At 49.3% G+C, this 15838-nt stretch overlaps 2 protein-coding genes across 6 annotated transcripts in view; one reads left to right on the forward strand and one right to left on the reverse strand.

Moving 5' to 3' along the window:
* Nucleotides 1-4348, forward strand: part of NAXD (NAD(P)HX dehydratase) — a 45946-nt gene extending 41598 nt beyond the window's left edge. For both annotated transcript variants that reach the window (XM_012557444.2, XM_023737398.1), the window contains exon 10: nucleotides 1235-4348. In XM_012557444.2, coding sequence (XP_012412898.1) covers nucleotides 1235-1385 — 151 coding nt within the window. In that variant the 3' untranslated portion in view covers nucleotides 1386-4348. The remainder of the gene's footprint in view (nucleotides 1-1234) is intronic.
* A 2354-nt stretch (nucleotides 4349-6702) lies between these two features.
* The window catches only part of CARS2 (cysteinyl-tRNA synthetase 2, mitochondrial), an 81280-nt gene continuing 72144 nt past the window's right edge, over nucleotides 6703-15838 (reverse strand). For 3 of the 4 annotated variants that reach the window (XM_023737394.1, XM_023737396.1, XM_023737395.1), the window contains 4 exons: nucleotides 14300-14423; nucleotides 12251-12349; nucleotides 8198-8404; nucleotides 6703-7214 (listed from right to left, as the gene is read on the reverse strand). In XM_023737394.1, the coding sequence (XP_023593162.1) occupies nucleotides 7143-7214; nucleotides 8198-8404; nucleotides 12251-12349; nucleotides 14300-14423 (502 nt within the window). In that variant the 3' untranslated portion in view covers nucleotides 6703-7142. Of the gene's footprint in view, nucleotides 7215-8197; nucleotides 8405-10483; nucleotides 11173-12250; nucleotides 12350-14299; nucleotides 14424-15838 lie in introns of those variants that run through there. The other variant, XM_004391438.2, reaches the window with a different exon arrangement.

The raw sequence follows: 15838 nt of genomic DNA on the forward strand, positions 1-15838 counted from the left end.
ACAGCCGCGCCACGTCACGCCTTAGTGGGCGCACGGCGTGCGGGCTGGGCACTGAGGCCGACCCACCAGGTACCACTGACCAGAACGGTGTGTCCGTGCGGCAGTCACGCCCTCGCTGTCAGACCAGGAGAGGGTCTTCCTGTCAACTCCTGCTAAGACAAGGAAGCCAGAGCGAGCTCTAGTCCCCCCCGGACATACTAGTCTTTCCGTAACGGTGACAAAAATTGAGCATTATCAGATCTTGATTATTCTGTCACATTGCGGGAAAGCTATTAAAATACTTAGAACCAGTAAGTACTCGTCTAGGCTTTCACCACGGCGAAAAAACTGCGTTTCACTGCTGGGTCCTGACACATTCTCTGAATGGGTTGATGCTTTTGTTATGTCTTTTTTCAGGAAATATCAAAACCTGAGGATTAATTTTTTTTTTTGTTATAAAGACATACACGTGTACAGATACGTGTGTGTCTATATATATATATAAAACCCAAACCAAACCCATTGCCGTCAAGTCAATTCTGACTCATAGCGACCCTATAGGACAGAACAGAACTGCCCCATAGGGTTTCCAAAGAGCCGCTGGTGGATTTGAACTGCTGACCTTTTGGTTAGCAGATGAGCTCTTAACCACTGCGCCACCAGGGCTCCTGTACTGTGTGTGTGTGTGTGTATATATATATATATATATATAAAACATCTGCCAATTCACCTTTTTTCATGTACTGTTTACTGACAGTAACCACATCGGTCATGTGGAGCAGCCACCCGCATCATCACCATAAACACACACCCATAAACAAAAACTCCTCCTCCCCGTCCCTCGTAACCACTAACAAGCTCTGGTCTCTGTACGCTTGCCTATTCTTGTTGTTTCATGTAAGTGAGATCAGATGACATTTGTCCTCTTGCGGTTGACTTCAGGGAGCATAAGTTTTCCGAGGTTCAGCCATGCTGCAGCATGGATCAGGACATCACTTCTGTTTATGTATTTTTAACTAATAAAGCAAAACCAAGAAGGTCCTGCTTGGAGGCTCTGGGAATCCTTCTCCTCAGAGGCATGCCAGACCCCCCAGTTGTCAGTCTGAGGGCCCAGGGTGGAAACCAGACTAAGAACCACGTGCCATAGTAGCCAGAGGCTGGCGCATCCTCCAGTCCTGATGTCCACGCCCGTGAGGCCTTTTACTCCCCACTCGCTCTCTGGCTTCCTGCTAATGCCTTTCTCCCCCTCCTGCAGGGTAAACCCTCTGCTTGTGGCTGCATTTGGTGCCTGTGCACTCACAAGGCAGAGCAGCAGCCAAGCTTTCCAGAAGTACGGGCGCTCCATGACCACCACGGACATGATTGCAGAGGTTGGAGCTGCTTTCCGAAAACTCTTTGAAACCTGAACACCTGAGAGCAGGCAGAAAAATGGGCACCACCGGTAGAGGGAAACCGCATTTACATTGGGAGAGAAATGCCTGTCTATGCATGTGATGGGTCATTGGAACACTAACAGCACAGATTTCTTGGTAGATACCGAAAGTCTAGGATAAATTGGTTCACGTGGAAACTTTATGGGATGTAATGATTTCGGGCTAAAATAGTATGTAGCTGGAGATGTTATAATGAAAACTAAAGTATTCCTGAACTCTTCTCCATTTCTCACCAAGAACTAAGAAAAAAATTCAAGAGAAATCATATGAGAATGAAAAATTCTTTCACCAGCTCACCTGAATTTCTTGGCTTGATTCCTCCAAGATAAGCAGAGTTCTGTTTTTAGTTTTTCTATACTTCTCGTTCTTGCTACTGAGTCACTTAATTTTTCTTTTATTTATGCAAGTAGCTCCTTTTATTCAGGAGGACCCAATCAGTTGCTTTCAAATATCTACGTGAGTAATGGTGGTTTTTCGATTTTTTTTTTTAAACTGACGTCCACCAAGGGATTTGTCTTTCGTTCTTCAGCTCGTTTTTGTTTGTTCAAAGCCGACTGGGTTGAAGTCTCTGGGCCGACATACTAAGCGTTGGCTGTTGGAGCTGACTCAGCTGAGTGGTTTAGAATACAGTGGTAACTGACTTAGGAAACCATTTAAGATGCAGTGGGAGGAAGATCAGAAGGAAGCTTGACACCACTGATGCGTCGGGTGGATGGGTCAGGGGGAGGCTTTCTGAAATACCTCACGTCATACTGTCTCGGTTTTCCGTTTCCGCAGGCACGTATGTCCTTCGGAGGGCTCACAGGCATCAGCAAAATAAACATGAATTGAAGGGACGTAGGTGGGATGGTTGTGGTTCCACTGTTTCTGGTGTGGCCAACCAATGTGTTGTTATCTTTGGGGAGAAACAAGCGCAGTAAGTTAAACTTGGCCGTGGTGTTCTTGCTGCTTTGGAATACGTGGAGCTTTGTTCCGTCTGGCGATGATAGTTCTGAGGGTGCCCGGGAGGCAATACTAGCAGACACCATTCTGTCAGCTGATGAACAGGACAGCTGTGTCCATCTGGTTTGAAATGTGCATGTCCTCGGGAATATTTACAGTCCATTAAAGAAATTGATTCTCTCTGAAATTTTAGTAAATGAGATGTTTTATTCTATTGTTAATCTCCAGTAGCTCACTTTTTTTTTAAATAAGAGACACTCTATTCAATACAACCTGTCAAGATCTTGGAATTTCCTTTACCTTTTTTTAAAATTGTGCCTTAAGCGAAAGTTTGCAGAACCAATTAGTTTCTCGTTCAGCAGTTCATACACAAACCGTTTTACGACGTTAGTTGCAATCCCCGCGGTGTGTCAACGCTCTCCCCTTCCCCGCCCCGGGTTCCCCATATCCATCCGTCCGTTTCTCCTATCCCTTCCTGCCTTCTCATCTTGATTTTGGGCAGGTGTTGCCCATTCGCTCTCGTATACATGACTGAATGAAGACGCACGTTCCTCTTGTTTTTGTTTTACAGACCTGTCAACACGTGTTTCGTATGGATGGTTTTTACGGTGGCATCTGCTTTTAAAATGGGCTGACATACGCTTATTTGCTAGTGCAGTTTCTCAGTGGGGTTTGGTGCATAACATGCAATTGAGTATCCTTTTACACCTTTAACAATGCTTTTTCTACAACAAATGCAAAATCTACACGGTTGCCTTACTGCCCTTTTGGTTGATAACTCTGTGATTCAACCTATCTCACCCTAAACTGACTTTACTTTCCTTAAAACTATTAAATCACCTGTTAACAACTGGTAAACAATGTTTGCTACTGTTATTTCATGTCTTACTTTAGAAGCTTCACTATCTACACGTGAACTTCTCTGCCAAAACCGGCGAACATTTTTTTCCTTTGGGTCACTACATCTGAACACTGTTAAACGAAAAACAGCTAACTTATTTAAGTGTAGAGTTTTGTATTTTTTTCTTCTAAATTAAAAATCCAAAAACCACCTTTCGCCTTTTCTAAGTGAGGGCATTGTCTGATACTTGAGAGAGAAAAACACAGAAGCCTGTATGTATAAAATGTATGTTTTTCCCCAATGCATACCAGTATGGTTCCCATTAAGTAATTTAAGAACAAGCCTGAAATGCAGCCATTTCTTTCCATATAAAATAAAATCCAGCAAAGCCACAGGAACTGTTACGTTTTTTGTTAACATTTTTGCTTCACTGGGAGATAAGGAGTATACCCAAGTCCGGTGCTGATTTTTTTTTTAAAGGAGGTTATTAATCGCTTCACTTTTCTTTTACAATGAATCAGTGCTTACTCACCAGCACCAGCGAGAGCAGCTCAAGTCCTTCCTGAGTTTCCCTGGACCAGGCTGACAACACTGGCGAGTCTATTGTTTGGATGGTCAAAGTGAGGCTTCTGGGTCCTCAGGCGAGACACTCAGCTCCCTTGGAGCTCTGCACTGACCCTGCTGGGTGTTTTATTTTAACAAGCTCGCCTGCCATCTGGTGATCCCAGCTTTACCATTCACAGGCTGGGTAACTTCCAGCAAGTCGGTTTCTGGACCCGCTGCGTTATCTGCAGAATAGGAATACCAGTGACCTTTCCGGGTCATGAAGATTACATGCTAACGTGTGCAAAGCTCCTGAATTACAACTGTCAGTAAGTGTAAGCCGTTCTGACCACTGACCTGGCCGCTGTCTACAGCTCCATCCACGGGATTTAAATGTTAGCTCTACAGTGACTCTATCACGGGAATACAAGAAAATGATATGCCCGTTTCAGGATCTAACAGCTGGAGACTAGGCCGGGCGAGTGTCACCTGGTTTTCTGTTTATTCACTTAATTATTGCACTCCACCTCAGAAGGAGCCCTGGTGGCACAATGGTTAAGCGCTCAGATGCTAACCGAAAGGTTGGAGGTTCAGACCCACCCAGTAGCTCCTTGGGAGAAAGGCCTGGCACTCTGCTCCTATAAAGACTTGTTGTTGTTAGGTGCTGCTGAGTCGGTTCCAGCTTATATCGACCCCATGTACAACAGAATGAAACACTGCCCGGTCCTGCGCCAGCCTCACAATTGTTACGCTTGAGCCCACTGTTGTAGCCACTGTGTCAATCCATTTTGTTGAGGGTCTTTCTCTTTTTTGCTGACCCTACCCCTTACCAAGCATGATGTCCTTCTCCAGGGACTGGGCCCTCCTGATAACATGTCCGAAGTATGTGAGATGAAATCACGCCATCCTTGCTTCTAAGGAGTGTTCTGGCTGTACTTCAAAACACGGACTTGGTGGTGCTTCATGCCGTTGCTTATTGAGGATTTTGGTTTTCTTTATGTTGAGGTGTAGTCCATACTGAAGGCTGTAGTCTTTGATCTTCATCAGTAAGTGCTTCAAGTCCTCTTCACTTTCAGCAAGCAAGGCTGTGTCATCTGCATATCACAGGTTGTTAATGAAGTCTTCCTCCAATCCTGATGCCACATTCTTCATATATTCCAGCTTCTCGAATTGAGTATGGTGAAAGGATACAACCCAGACACACACCTTTCTTGATTTTGAACTACACAGTATCCCCTTGTTCTGTTCGAACAGCTGCCTCTCTCAGTCTATGAACAGGTTCCCCATGAGCACAATTAAGTGTTCTGGAATTCCCATTCTTCGCAGTATTATCCATGATTTGTTATGATCCACAGTCAAATGCCTTTGCATAGTCAATAAAGCACAGGTACACATCTTTCTGGTATTCTCTGCTTTCAGCCAAGACCCATCTGACATCCTCAGTGATATCCCTAGTTCCACATCCTCTTCTGAATCCGGCTTGAATTTCTGGCAGTTCCCCGTCAGAATGTACTGCTGGAGCTGGTTTTGAATGATCTTCAGCAAAAGTCTACTTGCATGTGATAGTAATAATACTGTTCTATAATTTTCTCCTTCGTGGGATCACCTTTCTTTGGAACAGGCATGTATGTGGAAAACCCTCTGGGGGCAGTTCTGCTGTCACATGGGGTCACTACGGGTCGAAATTGACTGGATGCACCTAGCAAGCACTCTACCTATTAGGGAAAGGTTGTGAGGAAATCAAGGGTGAGGCTCGGCCTCTGCAGTGCCACGTTTTCTCCTCTGTACTTTCTGCCACTACCCTGATGTCACAGCTCTGTGCCCACTCAGAAGGCAACTCTTTCTGTATGTAGGTGGCTGTCACCATTCTCCCAGTCTCCGATCATTTGACACCTCATAATCACTGCTCCCGTCTTTGTCAGGTTCCAGCCCGGGACCCTCGCACTGTCCCCCTGGTGTGGCTCTCACTTGTGATCCAGACGCCTGCAGAATGCATGTTTCTGACTGTTTCACTGCTCTGCTCAGAAGTCATCAGGCTTAATGTTTATGGGCAGCTAAGTACCCTACACCATGAAAGCCAATTTATTTTTCTCAAAAAGGTCAGACACAGAATAAAACAGGATAGCTGTCAAAATAATAACTGCAGTGGTGTGGCTGCAGCTGATTTTCTTTGCTATTGTTTTTTCGTATGATGGACACATTAGTTTTGTAATCAGAAAAATAAATGTAAAAATGTCTTATCCCCTCTGGGGGCAACAGCCTGCAGTATTTGGGGCTTCGTAGTTTCCGAGATGCCAAGTCCCTTCCCCTTCCCCTTCCCCGTTTTCCTCTGCTTAGACCAGGTAGGGCAGCAGCCACATGCCACGTGAAGCCTAAGGAGGAGGGGATGTCATTGACACTGCGGCTGGTATCCTCCCTACTTCAAAAGTCCTGCTCGCCCTCTGCAAACCAGCCCCATGTCCCTCTGCCGTCCTGGGCCCTCCAATGCCTCCAAGTCTCCCCTCTGTCCTGGGCCCTCCTCTGCACACGGACACCACCTCCCCACTCTGTCCTGGGCCCTCTGCATACACCACTTCCCCACTCTGTCCTGGGCCCTCCTCTGCACCCAGACTGCTTCCCCTCTTTTAGGGCTGCGTCAAGTCACACTGCTTCAGGTTCACGGCTCCACTGTCCTCCTAGGTTGTCAGGTCCTTGGGCACAGGCCAGCTGGGCTTTATTATGCAGAGATTTTGATGAACTGACTTCCACTAAATACCTGACCCACCACCTGCTGTGCTGTGGGGGCCTGCGTGTTGCTGTGACATTGGAAGTGATGCCATCGGTATTTCAAATTACAGCAGTGTCACCCATGGTGGACTGGTTTCAGTGAAGCTTCCAGACTAAGATTAGGAAAAAGGCCTGGTGACCTACTTCTGAACATTAACCAATGAAAACCTTACAAATCACAACAGAACACTGGCCAACCTGCTTGCTCTGGACACATCATCAGGAGGGATCAACTGCTGGAGGAGGGTATCGCGTTTGGTGAAACAGAAGGCCAGCGAAGGCATGAGAGACCCTTGGTGAGATGAACTGGCACGGCAGCCACGACAGTCTCCAACCTGCTGGTAACCGTGAGGACGATGCAAAGCCAGGCCAAGCTCCGTTCTGCTGCACACAAGGTCACCACGAGTCGGGGTCTGCTTGACGACAGCTAACAAACGGTTGGTGTCTGTGGCTGTTGGTATGATAAAGAAAATTAACTTTTCGGCCATCATTACTAACAGACACCAGTGGGAGAGTATCAGTTTATTTCAATGTTGACTTAACAGCCACAATAGAAAACTTTAAAGTTTTGATCATAATATAAGAAGGCCAAGAAGCTGTGTCGTGAAAGTGTGGTTCCATGTGACTTCATCTAGTCCTCAGCTCCCTGGTATGTGCTCTTTTGTTCTCTGATCCAGCAGTTCCCATGTAGATGTTGTGCTACTTCTGTCCTGTGAAGAGAAATAAGATCTAGACTGAGTGGCTGTTGCCCTGGCTGAAGGGGTTAATGGGTGAGCTCCGAGTTGATGAGTGAGCTGGAATGTGCTGTCCCCCGTTCATGTCTTACTTAAAACTTGTCCTCCCTAGAGGAAGCAGCTGTATGCTTTTTAAAAAAAGTGATTTTGCTACCTTCTACCAGAAGGCCCAGTGCAGCCCGCCTGGTCTAAGCAGTCGGACAGTGTAGTAGAAAGAAGGTGGGACTGAAGCAGGATACAAGGTTCTGTCTTTGACCTGCTTCCTTGAGCTCACAGACACTTCTCAGCCTCAGTGTCCCAGCTCTGACACCCCAGGATTACTGGAAATAAAGAGATCATTACAAAATCAGGCAGTAATGTCAAAGTCTGCCCTCCCCTACGGTGCTCTCCAAATTTGCCATGGGGGGTGGTTTCTTTACTCACTAAGAAACATCAGCAGAGCCCCTGAAACTATTGTCCTGACATAATCTTTAAATCTTAAACCAAAAATATGCCCTGAAGTCAGTCATCTTAAAAGAGAACAATAGTTCAGCCGAACTAGTAAAGAATATCTGCCTTGAGCATTGTGGTCTTTTAAGAACTATCTATATGGGACTGAAGTGACAACAGCAACCGCAAAGATTAGGGAGGAACCTCAGGGGGCGGTGAGTTTGTGTTAATGAGGGAGGAACAACTCAGAGAAGGAGGGTGACAACGGCTGCACAACTTGAAGAATGTAATCATGCCACTAAATTGTAGAGACTGTTGAGTTGCTGTATGTTTTGCTGTGTATATTCTCAACAATAAAGTTTAGAAGGAAAAAAAGCAGCATCAGCACAGTGACGGTGTCTGAGATTTCAGACGCTCTCCCCATCCTATGTTTGTGTGATGCCTGTCAATTTACAAGCACCGTGTACATATCAGGCTGATCTCCCCCCGTGATGCGCGTGGAGCCCACGGCCTCGATCGGAGCTGCTCACCTTTATGTTGATGCCGTGGATGGCGAGGCCCCTGCGCAGGGCATCACACGCCTCAAGCAGGGGCTGCCTCTCCAGGAGCTGCTGGTGCCGGATGTCCCGGGAGGCCTCCTTGGTGGCCAGGGCGTACTGACGCACCTTCTGACGGAAGTGGACCAGCTCTTCCACCACACCATGCAAAGTGGCTGAGCTGCTCTCTCCTGAAACAAACTAAATACAAGCCAAGGTGTGGTGCTCAGCAAGGTTCTGTGCAGCAAAGTTACAGCCACGTCAGGACAAGCCCAGAAGACCGTGCTCCGCTGACGTGTGGACAGTGAATTCCATGCAAAGACCAAGCTGACACAAGTCTTTGCTTTGAGTCCCTCAAGCTGGGCCTCTTTATGAAGACTCAGTGGCCGGCTGTTTCCACTGGGATGCAGGGGGAAACCATGCAGTGCTGGGTTGTTCACGAGTCTTCAGTCCCACTAAGCAGTGGCCCTTTCCAACTCCCCCCATCTGTTCTGGATGTCTCAACACTCCAGCCACACTACCTGCAAACTGCTCAGGAGCTCGAGGGGAAGGGCTGATGGAATACGCTCGGTCACCCTCTCCTTCCTCATGCGTGGCCCTGAGACCTGCTTGTTGGAAATGCAGATGCCAGGGCCCCTGCTGCAGACCTCATGAGATAACCTGAGGGCTGAAGCCAGGGAACCAGCATTCACAAGCTATGCTGGGGGTCTCAACTCATGCTGATGTTCTCGAGGGTGAAAAGACGTTCCTCATCTCCTTCACTGAGAAGAGTCTAGAAGCCGCATGGACTAATGAAGTCATTTTTATCAGACATATTCACTGTAACCAAATAGGGTTTCCAAGGAACGGCTGGTGGATTCCAACTGCCAACCTCTTGGTTAGCATCCGAGCTGTTAACCACTGCGCCACCAGGGCTCCTACAATAACGCAGACATCCCATATGGTGCGTGATGCGTACAGACACACGCATATGTTATGCTTCATAGTCTGAGACCAACTCAATCTCAACGACCAGCTAGACAAATTAATTGGCCAACAACGATCAACAAAGTGGCGCCTTCCAGATAAACATGGTTTGCCTGGAGCCAGCAGCCTCCCTGTTTCTCCTTCCCCAACAGAGAACGGGTCCTAGCGATGGTTGAGAAAGTGACGCTGCTGCTATTTGCGAACGCCAACACGTGTACGAGAAACAGCCCACGCGTCAAACTTCGTAAAACTCACCCGATCCTCGGTTACTGCTTCCCAAGTCAAAGATAACTGTTGTTACAAAAACGTGGCCCAAAGTGGGGCCTGATGCCAACATCTGGGTTTGCAGGACAGTGAGTTAACTGTTTTTGACAAGGGCCAGACACAGCTCAGCCAAATAAAGACCCCTTTTCTTAGTCAACAGCAGTACCTGGAAAGTCTCATCTAAAAACGAACACAGAAACTGTAAGAACGTGGTCACCTCAGACCAGAAGTTAAAGACTCTCCTATGAATGGCTAAGCAGACCAAGGACTTCCCAGAAAAGGAAATGAAATCTGCCAGGTAATAGCTCTGTATATAAACAAATCAAACTTGAAGATTACCATAAAGATACAATTCTTTTTCTGTTAAGAGTCAGAGAAATTCACAGCAGGAAGTAACGGTCCCTTCATTCTGCTGTACACAGGGTCCCTATGAGTGAGAACCGACTCGATGGCACCTAGCAACAGCAAAGGTCCTTGGCGACCAGGAGCCCCCTCCCTGAGCTGCGGTGGGGACGCAGAGGCTGGCCCCAGATCAGACGCCAGGGCCACGTGACTCCTGCTTCAACCTGAGTCCAGAGCGGAGGGGTCCTCCCCGCCACGGGCCACTGAGCTCCAAGGGCAGCACGCTTTCCAAACAGTGGGCACCCAGGCCACACCCAAAGCACCCAAGGCTAGCAGAAGTGCCAGATCGTGGCCATAACCACCACCCATGTGGGCAGGGGCTTGGAGAGAGGCCGGGGAGAAGGCGCACCTCTGTCTCACCCGTAACAGCTGCTACTACAGGAACTTCATTCCAAACATTTTTCCATGTTAAGAAAAAAATGGCTGCCTATAAAATGTTGTTTTTTTAATTGGTGTTTTAGCCCTTTCTTTTCCCCTTCAGAGCAGTTCAGTCCTTGAAGCCCTCAGGTAGCAGAGCAAGGCAGGGTGTATGTAGTAGCCCACGGGGGCAGGGGGAGCCTGCTGGGGGTGAGGGGGTGCTCCGTGGGGGCATCAGAGTCCAGTGAGGGTGTCCACGTGGGGCTGGGGGGCGGCCTGGTCCCGAAAGGCAGCGCTCCAGCAGGGTGAGGAGGGTGTCCACGCCGGAGGGGGTGATGGGACACCCAGGAAGAAGCGTAAGATAAGTAAACTTACTTAGGATCCAGGGAACCGGGTTTCTAGCCATCAGGGAAGGGAGATAATAAGAAAACTAGAATGAACCCTTTGTAGCTGGACTGTGATTGAGGTATCAGTGGTAATGCCTGGCTTTCAGTAAAAACAGACTGACGTGGAAAGCACTTCAGATACAAACGTGCGTGTGCGTGTGCGTGTACGTATACACACCTCCCCACTCTCTCCACTCGGCCCAGACGCGACGAGCATGTCTGCTGCTCAGACCTTCCCTTCCAGACACCGTCCGTTTTCTACCAAGGGGAAGCAGGGCTCATGGAGAAATGATGGCTCTGTGCCTGGGGCGGAGAAAGTGGACGGGGGCCTGGACACCCGTGCCAGAAAGCAAGGAAGTCCCACGAGAACGATGGGGACACGTCAGAAGGACACAGAGGCCAACCTGCAGGGCTCCCCTGGCCAAATCCAGGACACTGAGCATTACAATAAATGATGACAGCTAACCTGTTGCCATAGGGTTTCCAAGGAGCAGCTGGTGGAGTCCAACTGCTCACCTTTTTCCGGTTAGCAGCTGGGCTGTTAACCACTGCGCCACCAGGGCTCCAATAATGATAGTAGTAGACTTTAACTCACTGAAAAAAACAGGAAACCAGCAGTGTATACTGATATAAATGAATGAAATGAACATCTGAGGGGCAGAATATCGACAGAGTTTCAAAGTCTCTGTCCACAATATACTTTTTAATTACTGGGGGAGAAGGGTAACTTAATGGTGGAGAAGCCTGGTAGCCTCCACCTTAACCACGTAATCAGAGCCAACGTCACCGCTGACGGGAGGAACAGAAAGCGGGCAGCACCTGAGTGCATGCACCGAGAAGACCAGAGGCTGCCACCAAGGACACAGGCCACCATCGGGCCAGGAGACGGCTGACGGACCAACCCGGAGGACACGCTACAGTAAGCGGCCTGCCCTCTTCGTGTGTCACGGACAGAAGTCAAGGAGACGCTGAGAGGTCTGCTCCAGGTGGGAGGAGACCAGACAGCCGACCCCATGCCACCTGTGGCTCTGAACCCCTGAACCGGCTCCTCTGGCTACAGACGACACAGAAAACCAGAGCTGCAGCCACGGCGTCCGTTCCGGCTCACAGGGACCTGGACGCTCTCAAGGTCATTATTCGGACAACTGGCGAGGCCTGAGGGGCAGCAGCGTGTGTTAATGTCCCGATGCTGATGACGTCAGCGGCTACAGAGGGAAGGGTCCTTGTTCACAGGAAGCACTAACATTTCAGGGGCGACGGGGCTTCCAGTTGGCAACTCACTCTTGAACGGTTCAGGGGGAGAAAATGCTTTTACCTACTTGTGACTTTTCCATAAAGTCAGAGATTCTTTCACGATGGAAAAACATACAAAAAATCAGCGCGCACAGACCTGTGAGAACCTACTTTGTGTAGCTAAAACTGACTGATTTCTGGTTCTGCTAATAAAAGGTTGCCAGCTGTTCCAATTTCAATAAATAAGTAAAAATTCAACCTGAGCGTGTTTGTCTTTTTAAAAAAAGGTCATATATTTTTAAGCATATAAATGAATTAATTTGGCATTATAATTATCCATTAAAAATGAACATTTTAAAGGGGAAAAAAAGGTTCCTATTGTGCTCTTGTTCCTGTAGATAATCCCACAGTGAAGCTTTTATGAGAGAGAAGGACGTACCTGTTGATTTGCCAGAGAAATTCCAACCGTCTCTAAAAACTGCTCGATGTAGGAGACCGTGGCGCCAAACACAGCAGGACTTCTGGGACCAGCTGTTTCCTGTAACGAATTGCCCAGTGAAAGCTCTTTAAAATCTCTTGACATCAGTGTGCAAAGGAAACCTTTTAGCTCTCCACTTGGATGTAAAAGATCAAAGGCTCGGCCGGTCACGTCCACCTGTTGCACTTCATGTGTAGTGAAGTCAGGAGCTCTGGCACCAGACCATGTGGGTCAAATACCGGACTGGCCGTTCAACAGCAAACGCTGGGGGCGGGGGGGTGAGCCACCTAGCCTCTTGGAGCCCCAGGTCACCCATGTGTAATCTGGGGTGATAAGAGAACTGACAAGCCCATGCACCTCCTGAGGATGACACCTGGGAATGTGACATGGTACATGGCACACAGTAAGCAGAGAACGAGTGGGGACGGGCTGGATTTCGGAGTCAGAATAAATAATGAGGAAATCCTGCAACATGTTCCATTTCCTCTCAGGCTTGACTCCAAGTCACCAAACTGGCAGACTCGTGTGGGACTGACTTCAGCCTCAGTTTCATCGGAACTGAATCACCTGTGCTATTTAAAACTGCAAAAGCCAGTCCCTTTTGATGACCCTGCCTGTCTCCCCCCCCCAGGAGAGCCTGATCCTCTAACACCCTCCTGCCTCCCACCCTTCCACCCTCCCAACAAAGAACCACCACACGGAAAGAGCTGTGACCGATGGCAGCATGCTGGGTACGCTGGTGGGGCAGAGCAGAAGACAAATGGAGACCCACTGGGGACACGCAGCACTAGCGGGCTTCACACGCTAGGAATGGTCTAGGCCGTTGGAACTGCCCAAATTAGTGAGAGCAGCTTCTCCCTGGGGGCCACAAACAGTTGCACTGGGCTGTTTAATCTGCCTGACCACTTACCATTTTTAGCAAAGTATTCCTACACCAAGTTTTGATTTAAATTTTTATTTCTCTCTCAAAGTAACTGCCTACCTCAGCCTGGCTGCAGATGACGCTGCTCCTACAGTGGCCATGTGCCTGTGCTGGGGAATGTCCCCTCTGAAGCCCCCTCCAGGCACAGGACCACTGGGCTTAGCTGCCTCAGAACCACCTGGGAAGCTTGCTTCAAAAGCAACCTCTGGCCCCATATGCAGGTGATTCTGATGCAGAATTATCTCTGGGAATTATGGCTAGGGACAGAGACCTCCACGAAGATGCTGAACAAACGGGACGAAGGATTTGGACTGGAAGAATTAGAACCCAGACTTTCATGTATCACCAAGAAGAAGTGAAAGGCAAAAGGATGACCTCTAATGGAGCCTTCGGCACAGCCTCAACTCTTCAGACAACCGAGTGAGTGACGGGACGTCTCCAGGGGCAAGAACCCGCCCCAGGACCTGGCAGGCTCAGACGCCACAAAGTTTCTCCGGGCAAACGGGGGTCACGTTGCAAACACGTTAGCAAACACGACGTGTCTGCTGGTCAGTGTGCCAGGAACGGTCCCCACTGGTCTGCGTATGTTGTCAGTTGCTGTCGAGCTGATCCCGACTCACGGCGACCCCCGTATGCAGAGTACAGCTGCTCCACAGGGTTTTCGAGGCTGTGACCTTTTGGAAGCAGACTGCCAGGCCTGTCTTTCGAGGCACCTCTGGGTGGGTTCGAACCGCCAACCTTTCAGCTAGTCGTCAAGCGCTTAACCATCTCTGCCACCTGGGTCCCTGCTGTGCACATATCCATATTTAATTCCCACAACCTGCGAGGCTGGGGCCGTTACTATTCCAGCAGGCTGCGCAGTCCCCGCCGCAGGCACCCACAGAAAACCATAAATACACAAGCTCCAGGAACTCTTGGAGGAGAAAAGCGTTATTCAGTAGGTTCCCGAAAACCACCAGCTGTGGAAAATGAAGTCACCCCAGAGAGCTGGCATACTCTGCTCCTGTGCCTGCTGGAAAAAGCAAAACGGCTAATCCGCCAGCGCTAAGCAGGGGGACAACAGGAGATGCCGTATCCTGAGAAGTCACCTTAGTAACTGCCTTGAGCTGTCTGTTCCCGTGGTGAATGAGGCTCATAATGGCATCAACAGCTCTGGGCGTGTCAAAGTCGTCTGCAAACGCAGCCTTCACAGCCACCTTTGTGTCCGCGAGTCTTTGAGGAGAAGGAAGGAGAGAAACAAACTAGTCAATTATACTAACAGGAAACTAACGAGAGCAAAACCAACAAGCTTTCCCTCCATCACGGGCGCCTGACAACGCAATTACCATGTCACGGGCCTTGAGGCACCTTGTCAATGCTTCAGGAGCAGCCACACCCTTTTCCCAGGGGAAGGTTTAGTGGCTTTACCTTTGGGGACTTTCTGGGTCACGTTCACAAAGATGTGGGAAAGTCTTATCCTTCCTCTCTCTCCTAAAGCTGTACCTTGGAAGATTAAGCTAGTTCCCCACAGGATCTTAACTCTGTCAGACCAACTCTAAACTGTCTCATTATCCAAATTACAAACTCTAGAGTGAAGGTAACCTATAAAACTTGGGTGTGAACACATAATACACAAGTGGGACTTTCCCAAGGGTGTTAAAAATCAGGAGTGAGTAAGCGGAGCTGGCATAAAGTAACGTCATCTTAATTCACGTGTAGTGTGACCGTGGTGCAGGTGAAGCCTGAGGTGGGGGGACAGCGGCGGCGTGTTCACATCACTCATCAAGCCTCAGGCAGGGTGGGGAGCACCACCTCCCCCATCCCAGCTTTCTGACCTGGGGCCACGCGCTCAGCCACCCTCCCTGTCTGCAAAGGCAGTGGTGAGGAGTTACCGAGAGGATGTACCTGAAAGAATCTGGAAAAGTACAAACTTGTTGCCGTCGAGTCGATTCCAACCCACAGTGACCCTAGAGGACAGAGTAGAACTGCCCCATAGGGTTTCCAAGGCTGCAATCTTTACGGAAGCAGACTGCCACATCTTTCTCCCGTGGAGTAGCTGCTGGGTTCGAACCACCAACCTTTTGGTTGGCAGCTGAGTGCTTTAACCACTGCACCACCAGGGCTCCCCCTGTGGCCTCTGGTCATTGAATTTTGAGCAGAAGTGAGGTGCCAATTCTGGGCAGGAGGATTTAACTGCTGCTGCAGGGTCCTCAGAGTGCTCATCTGCCTGCTGGCACGGCAGGTGTGGATGTGGGTCACGGTGGCTGCTCCATCAACCTGGGTCCCAGAGTGACTACGGGTGGAGGCCCGCTGCCGATCCCGCGTGGGCAACAGGCCCTGGTTGTTTGATGCCACGGAGATGAGGCCATTACCAAGTACAACCTGGCCCGTCCTGGCAGAGAAACGGGTTCATCTTCCCCAAGGCCTCCCCATCTTTCCTTCCCATGTTCTCTACCTTGGCGAGTAATGCCACCAATCACCCGGGACAGAAAAGAGCATTAACCCGCCCCCTTGCTCCCCAGTGCCATGCAGACACCGCCCCCTCCCCTCCTCCCCCTGCAGACACTGCCCTTCCCTTCCTCTCCCCTGTAGACACTGCCCCCTCCCCTCCTCCCCCTGCAGACACTGCCCCCTCCCTCCCGCTCCCC

Source organism: Trichechus manatus, unplaced genomic scaffold (assembly GCF_000243295.1).
Source record: "Trichechus manatus latirostris isolate Lorelei unplaced genomic scaffold, TriManLat1.0 scaffold00102, whole genome shotgun sequence".
Taxonomy (NCBI): Eukaryota; Metazoa; Chordata; class Mammalia; order Sirenia; family Trichechidae; genus Trichechus; species Trichechus manatus.